The sequence below is a fragment of the Crotalus tigris genome, unplaced genomic scaffold (genome assembly GCF_016545835.1).
Source record: "Crotalus tigris isolate CLP2741 ecotype Arizona unplaced genomic scaffold, ASM1654583v1 scf7180000017601.7605149639:7615979, whole genome shotgun sequence".
Lineage (NCBI taxonomy): Eukaryota > Metazoa > Chordata > Lepidosauria > Squamata > Viperidae > Crotalus > Crotalus tigris.
Genome location: NW_024096505.1, coordinates 3322269 through 3341312, shown reverse-complemented (window position 1 = coordinate 3341312; position 19044 = coordinate 3322269). Strand labels below are relative to the sequence as shown.

The window sequence follows — 19044 nt, the reverse complement described above, 5'->3', positions numbered from 1 at the left end:
GTTTCTTAATGCATTTCTTTATAGGGGTCTCACAGAGCCCAGCTAGGTTGTTCTAAGCAATGTACGTTGCATATTACCTGGATTCTCTTATCACTGGCTTCCAATTTTGGGGGAAGTGATGTTAATTTAGGACAAGGTTCTCCTCTCTCTCCATGTTTCTTGTCTTCAGAAAGTTTCTGGAAAGTCAATAAGGCGTCCGTTGTTTTTAAGAGTTCCGCCTGAACCTCTCTCAGCTTCTTAGAAGCCCTGCGCTCTTCTTCCTCAGATGTCCTGAGAAGACGCTTCAAGATTGTATTTTCCGTAGCAAAGGTCTCCAATTTATTCCTCAGAAAAGCCACTTCATTTTTCAATTCTTTAATTTTATGGTCTCTTGATGACAATAGACGGCAAGCCATGTTATTTTTTTCCTGAGTATTGATAGTGTGGTCAGTCGTGAATGTGATCTTCTGCTGAGGTTTCTTTTCAGGAAATGTTTTACCTCCAACGTTAAAAAAAATATCAAGATGGCAAATAAGATTTGGCAAAGTAAGGATCACATATTTTTACATACGGCTCAGAGCCAAACACTCAAAGGTGAATTCATCACATAGATTCAATTCCATTTATATAATTTCTTGAGTCAATCTCTAATGCAATTATTTGTGGATTGACCCATTGTGAAAAATCATACCTGAACTCTCATAGAACTCCTCAACCAGTCATGCCTAAAGTAGGATTGCTAAGCCAACACTCTAAACACTATTCAAAACTCCCTATACAGACTGATTGATAGATACACACACACACACACAAACACACACACACACAGCATATCTAAATACTGATAAAATATTGAAAGTAATGGACTGAAAAAGAATGGAAGAGTGATCATCCAAATTTGTAATCGAAGTTCGGAAAAGTTGTACAACTGTTCTCCAGTACAGGAGATGGAGAATCCACCAATGGGTTTTCTCTGTCTGCCTGCTCTTGAGACCAAGTTAGCCAAACTTGACATGCCCCCTGTTGCTAGGAGACCCAATCTTGACTTGGTCTCAAGCTCTTGAAGACGTATCAGGTTTGGGTCTCTATTTAACTAGCTAGCAGATAGTTTTTCCATTGTTGGATTCTCCTCTTACTTTTCAAATTCAGCAGGTTGGTGGATTCTTTGATCCTCTCCTCACACTCCATCTCTCTTCCAGAAGTGATGGGATCAGCGCTGCCTCAGATCAGATGATCTGAGGCTTGGTTGGGGGGGGGTGACTGCAGCCATTTTTTTTGTGTTTGTTTTCCTTCCCCAGGGCTCTGGGTGAATTCCTTTCCTTCTATCCTCATTCATGGGATCCCTTGTGCTGTTGCTCCGACCAGCTCCTCAGTGTAAATGACCCCAGGAGGCTTCAGGCAGCTTCCCCAATGGCTGGCAAGTTGCGGCCGCCATTTTGGGTGCCGCCGAAGCGTCTGGCAACCAAAGATGAGCCGTTTGCTCATTAAAGCAGGTTCCCCTCACAGACCTTCCAAAATTAAGTTTCCAGCTAGTGGGGTCGGCGGAAGGGCTCCTGGCTTCACACGGAGCATTCGGAGTGGCTGTCATTTTGACCAAGCCCTTTTTGCTGATCATTCAGCCCACAATGGTGGTCTGCTTGTAGGGGCACTTTTCACTCTCTTCTGTGGATTGGTTTTTAGGACTGCCAGCAATTAGACTAATCAGTTTTAATGCAGTCCTTAACTGGAGTAGAAGGATGCTCGGCCATTCTCAGCCAGCAATTTTGAGCTCATGAGTAAACTCTCCTTTTGTAGGTTCCCCTGCCAGGCCTTCAATTCAGGCCCTCTGCATCCTTCTTTGGACTTTCTGGTGCACCTTGACTGGCCAACTAAGGCCTCATCTCATGAGCACCACCTCCCTGTCCTCAAGTTACAGCCGGCACAAATCCTCCAAACCTCCAAACAGGAGACAGCAGGTAAGCTCAAGAACAAGGCTAAGGCCACCCTGAAAAAGCCTTCCAAGTTGGCGGAGAAGCAAGCCAGCTGCAGGTAGCAGGCTTTGGAGAAGGAGTTCCCCAGAGCGCAGAGGTAAGGCAGGCCGGAGACAAATCATTTGGCGGCCCCAGATTTTGACTTCCCTTTAGGTCTGTCACCCTCGTTTCAGGGCGTGTGGTCCTTGGTGGATGCCTCGACCACAGCGACAGATCAGAACACAGCTGCCAACCCACCCACAGTTCGAGGACCGGCATCCTCACGCTCAGTCCCTGAGGCCACCTTCACCCCAATGGCAGCTGGACTCAGGGACCCAGAACTTGGAGACATTTTCTCCAATGGCCGCCTTGAGGCCCTGCTCTCTAAAGTTGTAGACCGGGCACTCGCGGCATGGGCTTATCGACTGCCTGGACAGGAGGCTTCTACCTCTGTGTGTCTGACCCAACTCTTCAATCGGCCAACTTTGCCTCCAGGTTCTTCGCCTCCAACGTTATAGCTTAGAGGATGCTATGGCTTATGCACTGGCAGGCTGACGCCAAGGCCAAATGGCATCTTGCAACCGCCCCCTACCAAGGCAACCACTTCTTTGGGGAGTCTTTGAACTCATACCTTGTGAAAAACAAGGACAAGCAGAAGGTCATGGCTCATCTCACCAAACGGTCTGACAAGCGTGCCACTCCTTATCCCTGTAGGCAGTCATTTGGCCGACTTTGGGCTCACAACCACCCAACCCTCCCGTTCTTTCATGCCTAGACAGGACTGCCCATATGACCATCCGTATGACAGGGCAGGCTTTCGGCCCAGAAAGCAGAATCAAAACAAATGGCCATTTCAAGGGACAGGACATCCCTTCAGGAGGTCCAAGTGACTCTCATGTGACCCTCCCCATAGGGGGCAGGCTGACCCACTTCTTCCATTGGTGGGGGGTTACAACCACGGACAGCTGGGTATTACAGACCGTTCAATATGGCCTGTCCCTCGAGTTCCTGTCCAGTCCCCCGGGTCATTTCATCACCTGCCCCACATCTCGGGATCCAATCAAACAGGGGCTTATGCAGGAGGCCATTCACCATCTTTTGGAAATACAGGCCATAGAACCAGTACCGTCAGATTGCAGGGGAAGGGGATTCTACTCCATTCTCTTCATGGTGCCCAAGACCTCGAGGGGATGGAGGGCAATTCTAGACCTCAAGGGTCTGAATTATTACATCGCTTACAAAAAATTCAAGATGCAATCACTCCAGTCCATCCTGGGAGGCATCAGACAGAGAGACTTCCTGGAATCAATAGACCTCACGGAAGCGTATCTTCACATCTCCATCCTCCCGGATCACCAGTGGTTCCTCAGGTTCTGTTACAGGGGCCATCACTTCCAATACAGGGCCCTCCCATTCGGCCTATCCTCGGCACCCAGGATGTTCACCAAGATCCTGGCTGTGCTTGCCGCCCATCTATGGAAGGCACTCGTACATGTCCATTGGTACCTGGACGACATCTTGATCCTCCTTCTGGGCGACCCAGTCAGACCTGGACCTAACGATTCAGGTCCTCCAACAGCACGGGTTCTTGGTGAACCTCTGGAAAAGCCAGACGGTTCCCTCATCCAGACTTCTGCACCTGGGAGCCATCATAAACACCAACAATTGTATGGTCTATCTCTCCCAGGAGCGGTTGGACAGCATCAGAGACCTAGCTTGTTGAGTGTACAAGGACCGCACTGTTCCACTGGTCTTGCTCTCTCAGCTACTAGAGAAAATGGTCTCCTGCATAGCCATAGTTCCCTAGGCCAGATTCCACTTGAGAGAGCTCCAATGGTTCCTTCTAACATTCCAGCAGTTGAACGACAGTGCATCTAGCCAGGAGGTGAGGCTCCTGATCCAAACCCTGAGGTCTCTTCACTGGTGGTTCTCACAGGCGGTTATCAAGGGGTCACCTTTCAAGGAGCCCGTCCACCTCACCATCATGACAGACGCCAGCCTGTTCGGTTGGGGAGCCCATCTACAGTCTCAGTTTGCGCAGGGCCATTGGTCCCGCACAGACATGAGACACAACATCAACTGGCTGGAACTCAGGGCCATTCAGTTAGATCTTTGCCACTTCCACCACCAGATCAGAGGCTTTCACATATTGGTCCTTACGGACAACATGGCGTTCAAGGCCCACGTGAACCAGCAGGAGGGCACCAGGTCCAGGTCCCTCATGTCTGAGGCCCGGTTGCTGGGATCCTGGGCAGAGTCCAACTTGGCATCCATAAGGGCTGATCACATCTCGGGGGAGAAGAACCGGCAGGCAGATTTTCTGAGTTGCTCTATAATAGATCCCTCGGAATGGCGACTACATCCAGATCTTTTCTCTGAGATATCCCAAAGGTTCGGTTAACTGGATCTCAACCTGTTCGCATCCTCGAGCAATGCCCCACTCCCCAGGTATTTCTTCTGCTATTACTTCCCAGGGATGGAGGGGACGGACGCCCAGTGGACTCCGTGGCTGGAGGGCCTACTTTATGCCTTCCCCCATGCTCATCCTGGCGACCATCCGCAAACTGCTCCAAGAGCAAGTGGAGGTGATCCTCGTGGCCCCGTACTGGCCACGGAGGCCCTGGTTTGCCAACCTAATGAATATCTCCCGTTCTCCCCCGTGGAAGATTCCCCCGCATTGCGTGTCCTTACACCAGAGGGTCCTCCAACACCCAGACCCTCGATGGTTACAGTTAGTCACCTGGCGCTTGAGAACAAGATCATGACTCAAGAGTTGTTCTCGCCATGGGCAATCACTATGTTTCAGGCCTCTCGTAGGCTGGCGACCAATCGTATTTATGATTCCACCTGGAAAATTTTTTGCCATTGATGCGGAAGGTGGCAACTGGATGTTTACCAATTGACTATCCTTCAGATCGTAGACTACCTTCACGAAGGTCTGGACAGAGGCCTGGCCTCTGCGACCATCTGTAGGCAGGTGGCGGCTCTATCAACATTGCTCACTTGCGCAAATTCAGTCCCCCTAGCTCGCCAGCCTAGGATACGCGCCTTCATCAAGGGTGCATGCAATACTAGACCTCCCGTGGTACACAGATATCCCTCTTGGGAGATGCCTCACGTGCTTCATGCACTTACAAAACCACCCTTTGAGCCCATTACTACTATACCATTACGGGCCTTATCTTACAAGGTCGCATTCCTGATCGCCATCACGTCAGCCAGATGTATTTCCGAGCTGGCTGCTCTCTTGATCAGGAATGATCTTTGTGTCTTCCACCAGGACCAGATGGTCCTTCGGTTGGATCCCACCTTCATGCCCAAGGTCAACTCACTTCCATAGACCACAGAAAGTCATTTTGCCTAATTTTTCCCTGATTCTGCTCATGACTTGGAGCGGCAGTAGCACACACTGGACATTCGCAGGGCTCTGAGGCATTACATTAAATGCACTGCACCATTTTGCCGGTCAGAGGCCCTCTTTATTTCTTTCCTCCTGGCTTCCCTGGGGCAGAAGGTGTCCCCTTCCACCATGGGCAGATGGATCAGGGCCTGTATCGCGGAGGCATACCAGTCTTCTTCCCTGCCAGCTCCAAGTCATATCACAGCCAACTCCACTCACAGCACTGCGACCTCTGTGGCATGGGCCAGTCAGGCGTCCATTCATTTGCAGGGCTGCCACATCATCCTCGCCTTCTCCATTTGTACGCCATTATAGGATTGACTGCTTCGCTTCAGCGGATGCCTCCTTTGGTCGGAGGGACCTCCAGCAGGTGGTCTCTGGGAATGTAGAGCTGGCCTTATCTGTTTCCTACCCACTGGGACAATGAGGCTTTGGTATGTCCCATTGGTGGATTCTCCATCTCCTGTACTGGAGAAGGGGTTTTGTCTTACCTATCACCTTTTCTCAGTATGGAGATTGAGAATCCACACCCACCCCTTAGGTCAGTTAGGCTGGAGTTAGGGGTCTGAGAGCCAACACCTAGTTCTACCATCAGCCACTTTCGCCCTCGTCAAGACTGGATCTCCTAGAAACAGGGGGCATGTCAAGTTTGTCTAACTTGGTCTCAAGAGCAGGCAGACAGAGAAAACCCATTGGTGGATGCTACAGCTCTGTACTGAGAAAAGGTGTTCAGGTAAGACAACACCCCTTCTCTTCTGGACAAATGCTATTGTTGCTGCCCTTAACAGCCTTTCTTGAAGCATGATCACAAAAGTCATTGGAAAAGTTAAGCTAAGCACTTCCAGACTGGCTGGAACTTTTGCTACAGTTACTCTCTTTACTGTGTTTGTTGGTCTTACTAAGCCTACTTGGAGAATCATTTGAGCTTCCACTTTTTCTACATTCTCCACATGTCTTATTACCTTGGACGGTATGATGAAGGGATGAGTCATCAGAAGGCATCGTTCCACCAATGGCAGGAAAGACTGTCAATTATGCTTTAAATTTCCCAAAGGAAATTGCACTATAATGAAAGAAACAATGTATGATGTCAACATTTACTTAAGGCTTCATCTAATACATTTAAATGTTGCTTGCTCTGATTCTATGCCTAAAAAGATCAACACAGTTTTGGTCCCTTGTATTATATTATTCACTTCTTAAAGAACTGATGTGTTCATTAATTAATATGTTATTTTCTTAACATTCTCATTCACAGAATGCAATATGCAATGCCACCAGTGCCCTGAGTCATTTAAGGGAGCTAAAAAGACTAAAATAAAGACTACAATAAAGAAATAAAATACATTTCACAAACTACCTTGATTGACATTTGAATAACAGAATAACGGAGTTGGAAAGGACGTTAAAGGTCTTCCCGTCCAACCCCCTGCTCAAGAGTTGAAATATTATTTCCTTCCCCCAGCTACTTTTGGAAAACATCATAGAGAGAAAATATTTTCCTGATAAATCAAGGTCAAAAATTAGTTTCTGAGCACAACATATATTTAAATATATGTTTAAAACAAAATTAAAAAATAAAGAAGTGAAAAACGAAGTTTCACTTCTTTTAAAAGGGATAAAAAGAAATGAAAGGAGAAAAAGAAAAAAACTATTTGAGGAAGAGGTTGTACAGTTAGCGCTCAGTTATCACGGATGAGAAATAAAACTATAAAAAGGAACATTAAATTATTTTAACAATATGGGAAAAGATCTGAGACTCTAGACTAAGTGCCAAATTCTCTGTACATTATTGAAAAATGCAGATAACAAACATACACAGACAAAATATAAAGAAGATAAAAAGCTTTAAAAATAGTTTCTAAATATTTATAAACACTATCATTTTGGGGTATTTCTGACTTCAGTTCTTTAATCATCTAATTAAATATGGGTGACATAGGAAAATGTGTTGTTAGAATTGCACGGTTTCAGCGAGCCAAACAATGGACATAAGAGAAGTTGACAGCACAATTCAACTTGGAGGGGAAATGTAGCTGCTCCATTTTCCATGTCCCTAGCAGGAGCTCTTCTACCAGTCCTTTATCTTCCACGTGTTTTTGCTTCCCTTTAACTGTTGCTATCTTTGCTTACCCACAACCCGAAACAAGCACTCCTCGATTGCCCAGAGAACAGAAATCAAAGTGCCCACTAAGCATCCAGGGTTTACACTTCCCTCCTACGATGCCAGGCAGAGACTTCTACCCGTGGTCAGTTTATTCACGTTACCCAGTTCTTGGGCTTCGTTGGCAGAGAAGTTGATGTTTAGATCTTTGCTACCATGGCAACTAGAGAACTTCTTCTCTGAGCATCATGGGACTTGTAAGGCAAAGTTGAATGGAAGGAAAAGGTAAGATGGCAGACGTTAAGGAGGCGTTTTCATAACTCTGTCATCTCCAGTTTCCTTCCCGCTCCTCACTGCAGTCATTCAATAAATTATGTTTTTCTACTGGATGTAATACTCCTCAATCCTGGCCTATGAAACAGCTCCTTTTTCTTGATTTAATCAAAAAGAAAACAAAATTAAACCCACTTTTTAAGAGCATTTTATAAATATTATAATTCTCCTTGGTAAATATCTATCCTATCAAGCAAGCCCCAAAAAGTATGTAAAGATATGCATGCCTACTTTAGTGTAGGCTCCACCGAGTACAATGAAATTTGGTCTGGGTAAATTGATGGAGGGTATAAATTTATATATGATAGAAAGAACTGTAAAATGCATGTTAGGGGAACAAGTTTATTGGGACAATCTAAGATCACAAAATTGAGTTTTTCGCGCCGTCAGGCTTCTCTCTCCTACCCGCTCTTCGGGCTGCCTCCGCGACTCCTGGGGCTGTGTCGGCCTTCCCCTCCCGTCCCTTCCCGCTGCCTCGCCTCGCCTCGCCCCACCCAGAGAGAGAGCGCACAGGGAAAGAAGCCGGGCCGGGCGGGCTGTCCTCCCGCCGCTCCTACGGACGCCGAACGCGGTGTGGCCGGGGAGCGTCGGGGGACGTTCATTTGGCAAGGTGATAAAAATTGGAAGAAGAAAGGAGTTTTGATCGATTTTTAGCAACCTCATCATTATCTGCTCGTAATCTGGTCCTTCAGACTCTTCAACGATGCACTCTTCATTCCAGTAACCGAGTCCATCCATTTTGCTGCGGGTCACCCTGTTCTTTCCCCTTCCACATTTCCTTGCGCTAGAACCTTCTCCAGAGGGCTTGGTCTTTGCATAATGTGTCCGAAGTGGGATAATTTGAGTCTGGTCATTGGTGCCTTGAGTGAAAACTCTGAGCTGATTTATTTGATGATTGACTGATTTGTTCTCTTGCCTGACCATGGTTTTCTCAGGAGTTTTCTCCAATCCCAAAAGTAACTTTCTCTTAGGAAGATACCAGTTAGTGTTTAAGCTTTTAAACCTGCATTTAATTACAGACTTCAAACAAAAAGTCAGAGGAAACTGATATAGTGTAATTTTAAATTGCAGTAAGATTTTTCCAAACAGGGCATTTTTCCCTTTTCCATCCAGTTTTTAAGAAAAACACAACTAAGAAAACTAAAGGATTTTTATGTGAATGTTGTTGGGTGACCATTACCTGTAATATGCTGCTAGGAAAAAATGAAGACATAGTTGCTCCTTTAGCTAGTGGTCACCTTGAACCATAAGTTGAGTGGCAAATGAATAAGAATAAGAATGATGATGTCCAGAAAGAGGATATGACAATTCTTGTAGACAGCAGAAAAGCAGAGAAAGAATTGGAGAAAATAACAAAATTCAAAGACCAGTAAACAGAATTAGAATTATTGTAGCAAAAGAGAGCAAAATTAATAGGTGGCTTGGATGCCATCCCAAAACAACTAGGACACCACTTAAATACCATCGGCACTGACAAAACCACCCTCAGTCAGTTGCCAAAGGCAGCTTTCCTTGGCACAGGTTCCATCCTGTGACAATACCTTTAACACTATCAAACATACCCAGGCCCTTCGGAAGGTCTTGGTAGGTTATAAAAAGCCACATCCAGTATAACATCTGGCTGACTGTGTGCTGAAGCATAGTAATAACGCATCTGCCAGGTCCTTGAGAAGGCCTGGATAGGTGGATGAAAATTCAAATCCAGTCTGGACATCTGGCTGACTGTGCAACGAGCCACAATTCTGCCAATGACATTTGAAATTATTATCTCTTCCAGCAAATAAGAAACTCCCAAAGAACTGAAGTGGGAAACCAAATGCAGCACATTTATGTCTCTAATTGCTGGATAACAATTTAAGAATCTGAATACAAATAGATTTCATTGGAAACTAGAGCTTTGAGGAAGCTGTTCTTGTTTCTAAATTTTGTATGTGCAAAATTGATGTTCCTGCTTGAGCAGGTTTTCTGTTAATTTCAATATCAAAGGAATCTTGGAGACTTGAGGATGGTGCCTGTAGGGAACGGTCCCTACTGCATGCTGAAGCAAGTCAGCTTAAAGCATTTCTTTATAGGGCTCTCCCAGAGCCCAGCTATGTTGTTCTAAGCAATGTAAGTTGCACGTTACCTGGATTCTCTTATCACTGCTTCCAATTTTTGAGTATATGATGTTAATTGTCTTCAGAAAATTTCTGCAACGCCCGCAAGGCGTCCCTTGTTTTTAAGAGTTCTGCCTGAACCTCTCTCAGCTTGTTGGAAGCCCTGCGCTCTTCTTCCTGAAATGTCCTGAGAAGCGATCTCAGAGTCAGCACTTTATTAGACTGCGTGGCCAAAAGATCAGACAGGTTAATATCTGCATTTTTATTTTTACTAATTGCTCTTAAATGTTGAGATTGAATATGCTTCAAGATTTTATTTTCCACAGTAAATGTCTCCAATTTATTCCACAGAACAGCCACTTCATTTTTCAGTTCTTTAATGTCATGGTGTCTTGCTGACAATAGACGACAAGCCATGTGATGGTCAGTGATAAATGTGGTCTTCTGCTGAGGTTTCTTTTTTAGGCAATGTTTTACCTCCTACATTAAAGAAATATCAAGATGGCATATAAGATTGAGCAAAGTAAGAATCTCATAACTTTACCTAAGCTTCAGAGCCAAATCCACAAACAGATATTTACCGCATGGATTTGCTTATTTTTATTGAGTCAATCTCTGATGCAACTATTTATTGATCGACTTATTGTGAAAAATTATAGCTGAACTCTCATAATATTAGCTTTCATAACTGCTATACTCACATACTATGCTAAAAGAGTATTTAGACAACTTTACGTTGCATGGACTTCTATTCCTAGAACTCCTTAGTCATTCATGCCTAAAGCAGGATTGCAAAACTGTACAAAACTGCCTAGACAGATGGATTGATACACACACACACACACACACACACACACACACTCATACCATATCTAAATGCTGACAAAACACTGAAAGTAATGGACTCAAAATAATGTAAGAGTGACCACTCAAATTTGCCCACTCCTTTTCTTTTTCTGGACCCCATTCCCTGTCCCTTAGTGTAATTATTGAAGCCATGTGACACTGACATCTGTATGACCATGACAATGGTGAACTATTCCCGTCACTAAAAACTGGTGAATTGAACCCATCAACACAACCCCCATTACCTAGAGGGTAGAATTACTGACCAAAAGTGTTCATAGCAAAACATTAACATATTAATCAACCATATGCAGTTTAACTATGTAAATTATTTAACTAGATTTGTGTGACTTTCAAAAATATAGTATACTTTCTACAGTCTAGAAGTGTCAGGCTAGCTCGCAAAAGTAGTGTTATAGCACAACTGCTTCCTTTTCAGGAAAGGTGTGTTCTGTGTGACCGGTGGCCTTCTTACCTTTTGCATGGAGATGGTTTCCCTTTTTCTTCTGTGGTAAGTTCTGTTCTGTAGTTTCTGGCTGCTGGAGCAACGGGTTGGTGAAGCTGCCACCCTCTTCGCTTGTGGGGGTTTCAGAGGAATCTGAGGGAAAATCGTGGTAATAGAAGTTTAGAGAAGTTCCACAGTTGTTCTCTTCTGAACAAATGCTGTTGCTGCTGCCATGACAGCTGTTCTTGAAGCATTATCACTAAAGTCATTGGAACAGTGAAGTTGAGCACTTCCAGACTGGCTGGAACTTTTGCTACAGTTACTGCCTTTAGTGATTTTGGTCCTCTTACTAAGCCTACCAGGAGAATCGCTTGAGCTTCCACTTTTTCTACATTATCTACATGTCTTCTCCTCTTTGACGGTATGATGAAGGGATGTATCATCAGAAGCCATCGTTCCACCAATGGCAGGGAAGACTGTGAATTATATTTTATATTTCCCAAACAAAATGGCACTGAAGTCAGACAAGAAAACAATGTATGATGTCAAGATTTTTTTAAGGCTTCATCTAACACGTTTAAAAGTTATTTGCTTTGATTCTGTACCAAAAAAGATCAGCACAATTTTGGTCCCTTGCATTATATTATTCACTTCTTAAAGAATTGATGTGTTTATTATGCCTCCAGAGCTCTGAGTTCTTTCACGGAGCAAAAAATACTAAAATAATAGTATTACGTTTCACAGAATGCCTGGACTGACATTCAAATAACAGAAAAAAGGGAGCTTAGAGGTCTTCTATCCCAATCCCTTGCTCAAGCTTTTACCCAGCTACTTTTGGAAAATATAATAGAGAGAAAAGGTGTTCCTGATATATCAAGGTCGAAAAAGTAGCAAGTTATTCCTTGCTCATACAGAAACTCCCCAACATTCAAGATTATCCTTTTTTCTACACATTTTAAAAACATGTACATGCAGATAACACACACAAACAGACGAAGTAGAAAGGAGAAATGAAATGCATAAAAATTAGTTTCTAAATGTTCCTTTGTTGTACAATATTTATAAACATTAACATTTCGGGCTATTTCTGATTTCAGTTCTTTAGTCATTTAATTAAATACGAGTGACATAGGAAATGTATTATGAGAATCGCACGGTTTCAGCGAGTAACACAATAATGTCCACGGATAATGCTTCAGTGGTACAAATGCCTACTTTGCTGACTGGAAGCTGGACATAACAGAAGTTGACAGCACAATTCAACTTGGAGGGGGAAAGTAGCTGCTCCATTTTCCGTGTCCCTAGGAGGAGCTCTTCTACCAGGCCTTTATCTTCCATGTGTTTTTGCCTCCCCTTAACTGTTGCTATCTTTGCTTACCCACAACCCGAAACAAGCACTCCTCGTGCGCAACCACAAAAACACTCTAGTGGTAGATTATCTAAGCCCATACTTGGGGTGCCTCAGCTTCTGGCTGACTCAAGTTTCAGGTGAGGACAGGTAGACACATGCTTAAAGAAGATTGACTGGAATGTCCTCCTATCAGGAGAATCATAACTTTTATTTTTATTTCACCCAATTATTTCCAATTCTCAGAGATCTCCTGGAGAATCCCTGTAGATTTCTTGGCAAGGACTTTCAGAAATGTTTTGCCATTGCCTCCTTTGGACTGAGAGAAATGACTGACCCAGCTACCTTCTTGCCCAAAGCAGAACTAGAATCTACTGGTTTCTTTATGGATACCTTAACTGGTACACCAAACTGACTCTCAATTAGTTAATTGGGTGCCATCAAATGGGTTTGACTTGTGCTGACAAAATAACAGTATGGGCAAAGATTGCTCTCCTGGCCTTAATGACTAATGTTTCTCCAAGAATTTCTGTAAAGTCTGTGATTTAATCCTCTATATTCTTTTTCTTCTACCACTTCAACTGTGTCATGGAATGAAAGAGCAGTCATCCTTTCTTTGGTCTCAGAGAGATTGATTACTTGTACCATCGACTCTGAAAAGTATGAATCTTCTGTAGAATTTGAAGTATCTATTTTTTACTTAGAAAGTATATATTTTTTATTTAGAAACCAAGGAGAATATGGAACTGGATTGAAAATCATATTGTCCTTTTCTTTTTTTAAGGCAATGTAGAACATATCTTTTAGGGTTTTACATGCTGGAGAATTTTCTTCGGAACTGAAGAGTAAGGACGATAGATCCTTGAATGCCCTGATTTAAGAAAAAACTGCCAAGACCAGTTTTTGTCTTACCAATCCTCCTCTTGGGCACCCCATTATCCCCTCACAACGCGTCAATCTATAGTGAAAAATAGGTGAAGTCTCTTGCAACAGATACTCTCACAAACCATTCGTCTCCTGGTTCATCTGTTCTAGAAAACAGAGATGTCACCTTACCGGATTCCTCAATGCCTTCAACAGTAGCAGAGCTTTTATTGTACTGTCTACACTAGAAAAGTTGTTAAAAATTCAGGCTGATATTCAGAGATGTCTCAGCCTTGAAAATAGGCATGTTGAACTGTACAGCATGGTCAAAGATCGGCAGTTGACCAAAGGAAATGTTCTGTGACATGTTGCATTATGTTCTAAAATATCTTAAGATAATTTTATATTATAAAATACTTTATAAAATTTGCACAATTTCAATTCCACAGAAGACATGGATTCTGGATTTTGGACCATAAGTAAACCTATTTCAGGTATCTTGGTACAAAAATGATTGTTCTATAATGCACTGTTTTCCCAATTAAAACTTTCACAGAGACAAACTGGAGAGCTTTAATAGTATATAGATATCAGTCTGACTACCTTCATAAACAGAGTCCCCAAGACCTTGTTTAAAAGAAAACACATAGATATAAAGGAAGAAAAACAGCAACGAATCCTAGCACAATACGGAGAAGCATGTATGGATCTAAGACAAGCCAGAAAAGAGAAAGAGTACTGCAGGAATCTTTTATTTATTTATTTAGTACATTTATAAAGCTGTCCATCTCATGCATGTGACTGGGCAAAACACAATATTCAGACAAAACCATTATAATGAATTAAAACTGTTATGTATTGATATCAGGAGTTAATGTGTTTTTGTTTAAATGTACCTCCAACTGTTTTGGAGGGAAAAGTTAATTTCAGGTTTGAGTGGGAAAACACCGTTTGAATTGATTGGTCGCCGCCTAGAGGCAGCAAATATAAATAGCCGTCATTCTGTTTTCTGTTGCAATAAATCTTGTTGTATTAACCGGATCTGGTTAATGCCTCCAAAAACCCACTACGCAGTAAAAACAATTTAAAAACCTTAAATATAATCAAAGCCTTTGGAGAGTTAATTCAAAATCCTACATATAACAGAGCCATTTGCAGTTCCCTATTTCTGTAGGATCACCAAGCCTGCTGACAAAACCATATTTTAAGGGATTTTCAACAGTTAATAGACTCAGAACTGCCATCTTCCCACCTCCTGAAAAAGATGACAGCTACACCAAAACCTTCCCTGAACTTCCTCACTGAGCATGCAAGTGGATGAGAAATAGTTTTGTTTGGAGAATTGCTTTGACTTTTTTTATGGCTGGCTTTGTCTTGGCATGTTGGCTGAAGTAGCCATTATATCTTCAGCAAACCATACACAGAAACAAACTGGGTGATTTGGGGCTAATCACCCTCTGTCTACTCTAGGAAGAAGGCATGTGGTAGTGGAAAGGCTGTTCCTGGGGGGGATGAGTGAAAAACACCCAGAGTCTCTACTTCCAGCAAGGTCACATCATCTCAGCTGCTCAGAGAAAGCAAGCCAGAAACTACAGGTATTTGTTACACAAGTGTGCTCTCACGCTCAGGTTATCGTCACTTACTCACACCCTCATATCCCTGGAAAATTGGCACACTCAAACCAGTTTCAACTGAACTCTGAGGCACAAATGGCTCTTTAAAATACACAGAGACCCAGTGAATAAAAAATAACAGCAGACTTTGACTGATTATGAAGTAGATCTATTTAGTTTTACACACATGCACACAAAAACACACTCATCCGTACTTACCCCACATCCACAACTAGGTTGCTTGGCATTAGCCAGAGGGACAGAAGCTGCCAAGTCCTGATCCAAAAATGACCCCAAAGTCTGGGCAGGCCTCAGGATCTCTTTTGATCCCTCAGTGTTGATGGGAGAGGCTTCCCATGCAGGCCCAACTCCTTGGTTGCCAAATGTGGTGAGGGGCTTGCTATGTGCTCAGGCCAAACTTTTGTTCTTTCCTTCATGCCTTGGTTCTTTTTCCTGGCTTTTCTCTACCCTGCTTACATGCGTTCACCACTGTTAGTTCTGGTGGCTTCGGCCTAGGTTGACATATTGCTCACTTAACAAACAGTTGTTTTGCATTCAGAGATCAGATGCTCCTCCCAAATTACTTACAGCCCAATTCCAGAGTTCTGATGCTGTTTCCCCCCCACACTGTCACATAACTCTCTTTAAGGCCAATTACAGTGTATTTTCCAAGAAACCAGACTTTGGGGCAGGTTTCTGCCAACAAAATGGCCGTAAGAATGCATTGGCTTGCTTAACAAATACAGTGTTTAATGATCGCATCATTTGCTTTATAACTGGGCCTTCACTTCAGAAACACTGCAAAAATGTGGTAAAATCAGGTTGATAACATGGGTCCCTTGATTTATGACCATCGTAACCTATGATGGAAATTCTGAGCTCCATTGAATCATAATTTGAGGACTGTGTATATTGGATAGCAGCAGCCTCATAGGACAATGTTAGATAATCCCTTCAATGGCAATGGCATGGGGATTCTTTTATACCACCTGGGACAAGGCAATGGTAAACCACTTCTGTATTTCATTCAAAATGCAGAGCTAGACAAAAGGGTGAAAAATGGTTATATGCACTCTTTTTATTAATTCAACCTATATGTAGCATACAGGGCAGGCGGGATTGAGAAAAAAATAATTGTGGCTTTAAATTTGGAAGAAGAAACAGCAATAATGTGATCTTGAACTATATGTACCTGTAGTGGGGTGGGCAGCTATAGTATATAAATTTAAGAAATAAATATATAAATTTGCCTGATATTAACACTTTTTGCTTCAAAATACACAATTTAACTCATTTGTATAATGGCAGCATGGCATGAAGTAATAGTTTTATTTCCACAGCCAGACTTTGGGGTATACCAAATTAAAAGGCTCTAGAAGTCATCAAAATATAAGGCGGTTTATCCTGTAACAAAGGACTTTTGAATTTAGTGGGATTTGTTAGTAATTATCCATAAAACTCTTCTCCCCTTATCTCTCATATCTAGAGAACATGATGAGAATCAGCACTGATAACTATTAAATAATGAGCTCACAAAATTAGTATTGCCATTTTAAAAAAGCAAATAGAGCAGTGATTTGAAATATTTTTTGACGAATAACATAATTATCATATTTCTTATTTAACAATAAAGTATGAAACAAACTTTCTGCTACATTTTGGAGAAGAACATGAATCACCTTTCTCTGGCTGACCTTTACTCATCCGATGTGCATAAATATTTGTTATGCTCAGTTCTCATTCTTTTTCCTAAAAATGCATTATTAAATTTATGTTGATAATATAGTTTATTGTATTGATGTCAGTTCTGCAGAGATCATACATTTCACTGTGTAACTCCCCCCAGTATCTCATTTTATTTATCTGTATTTTAAATTATTTGCTTATGTATAATTTGGCCAAATAATTCCTTTTCTTAAGATTCTGAAGGATAAATATCCTTTTTTTCCTGGAATTCTGAAGTTTTTGACCATGTTTTTTATTTTCACAATTCATAAACCTTTCATTAAATTTGATCTTAAAGATCCTTCCAAAATATTTTGATACAAAATTGTTATGATATTAACAAAGTCTATAGTATTAAATATATCAATACAGGCCTTGTTTAACATCTTTAAAAAGCATATTATTTTCATGTTGGGACACACTTTTCAAGTAGTATCTTTTCCTACAAATGGTAATGTTCAAATGTCCTAACATAAATTAATACATTTCTGCAATCTATACTTTAGATAGCTACAGGCTGAAAGAAAGTCCCAGAGAACAAAATAGGCTTACTTCAAATGAGCATTTAGTTAATAGCACCTCGGATGCCTTCTGCAGTAAGAGAGTTTTAATGTAAACTTTTTAAATACTTTAAGTTTTAGCTTCGGCAACTTGACTTCCATTTATAAATTTGCGGTGATTGACTGAGCTTCAATTGTCTTTTTCTTTGCAAGTGCTAATTGATGACTAAAGGAAATAGTATCAACGAAAGCTGCTTTTCTAGATCATAAACATCTTATAAATAAACCATCAAAAAGATTATTGAACATTTACAATCGTACAAATATTGCATTAGAAATCTGAAGAAGGCAACTGAAAGTTTAGCAAAATGTTTACAAAAAGATAAAAATTCTCCATCTCGGTTATAATGCTCACATTTTTGAAATGGGAATCGGCCCACCGTGTGAAAAAAAGTATATAGAAAATAATCTGCACTACATTTTTGTAATATATAGAGAGATTTTGATTTTATTGATTGATAAGAAAACTTTTCCCTAAAAACTGCCTGATTACATAGTTGTGCCGCTTCTCTTTGTCTTTCAGGACTGATACAAGGTTTGTAAAAAGCTGGCATTATACAAAAGATCCTGCTGTATCTGTTTTCCTAGAGCTGGGCTGAAGGAAGAAGGCATTGGTAAAAAGTCCTACAGCTACCAGCTGCACAAGCTAGATTGCATCAGGAAATTGAACTTAGAGGTTTGAAATTATTATCTATTCCAGTAAATAACAAACTCCCAAAGAACTGAAGTGGGAAACAAAATGCAGCACATCTATGTCTCTAATTACTGGATAATTACTGAACATAAATGGATTTCCTTGTAAAATTGAACTTTAAAGAAGTGGTTATTGTTTCTTAATTTTCTACATGCAAAATTGATGTTCCTGCTTGAGGATGTTTTCTGTTAATTGCAATATCAAACGAATCTTGCTGACTCGAGGATGGTGTCTATAGAAAATGATCCCTGCTGAAGCAAGTCAGCTTTCAAATCATATTTTCCTTTTTTCATTTTGTAAGGCAATGTAGAATTTTCCTTGAATGCCCTAACTGAATTAAGAAAAAACTGTCAAGACCATTACCGATCTTTCAAGAAACAGATTCCCTTCTTGCTCCTCCTGCTCTTGGATGCCTCTTTCTCCCACCACACCCACTCCACCAACCTGCAATGACTGATGCTTTGCTAGTACTTGGCCTTTTAAGGGTTGCCAACCCGTCAATCTAAAGTGACAAGCAGGTGAAGTCCCTCGCAACAAATATTCTCACAAACCAATCATCTCTTGGTTCTTCAGTTCTGGAAATACCCGAGAGCCAATTAACTGAGGTGGGGGAAAGGAGGAGGGACCAGCTGAACTTGGAGAAGTGAAGATGCCCTGGGGATTCTCTCTGCTTGCCAAGCTGCTACAGGGCCACTAAACCCCTGCTTTTTTGTGCGCAGAAGTCTTTGGAAGCTACTTGAGTGATTGCTCTTTAAGAAAGGAAAGTGATGCTGCTCCGTGTTCAGAGACTTTTACTAAAGATGTGTCCCCAAATCACTCTCTCTCTAGCCCCTCCACACCCACTTTGAAATTCTCCAAGCAGTCCTATCTTAATATCCCGGCTACACAATTACTCCCAGTGGCACGTCTTAGCAAACATGTTGCATTCACACATAACTGATTTCATTGCCAAGGAAACCACTACCTTATTCACCTGCTTCCTTTTCCTCTTAGTTTTCTTCCAAGAGGACAGTTGTTACATAGAAGTTGACAACCCTTTGACTCAATAGGCAACTTCCAGGCAGCTTAGAGTAAGTTCAGCAGCCATA

At 42.0% G+C, this 19044-nt stretch overlaps 1 protein-coding gene and 1 long non-coding RNA gene across 2 annotated transcripts; both read right to left on the bottom strand.

Moving 5' to 3' along the window:
* On the bottom strand, positions 1–1167 carry LOC120319307 (lebercilin-like protein). Its single transcript, XM_039368051.1, has 2 exons — positions 1116–1167; positions 1–478 (listed from the first exon to the last, which is right to left on the bottom strand). The coding sequence occupies exons 1-2, from the start codon at positions 1165–1167 to the stop codon at positions 30–32; spliced, it is 501 nt and encodes a 166-aa protein (XP_039223985.1). The 3' UTR covers positions 1–29.
* An 8985-nt stretch (positions 1168–10152) lies between these two features.
* On the bottom strand, positions 10153–15700 carry LOC120320176. Its single transcript, XR_005559920.1, has 3 exons — positions 15197–15700; positions 11183–11305; positions 10153–10341 (listed from the first exon to the last, which is right to left on the bottom strand). It is a non-coding gene; the product is annotated as an uncharacterized LOC120320176 (long non-coding RNA).
* Positions 15701–19044: the final 3344 nt, after the last annotated feature.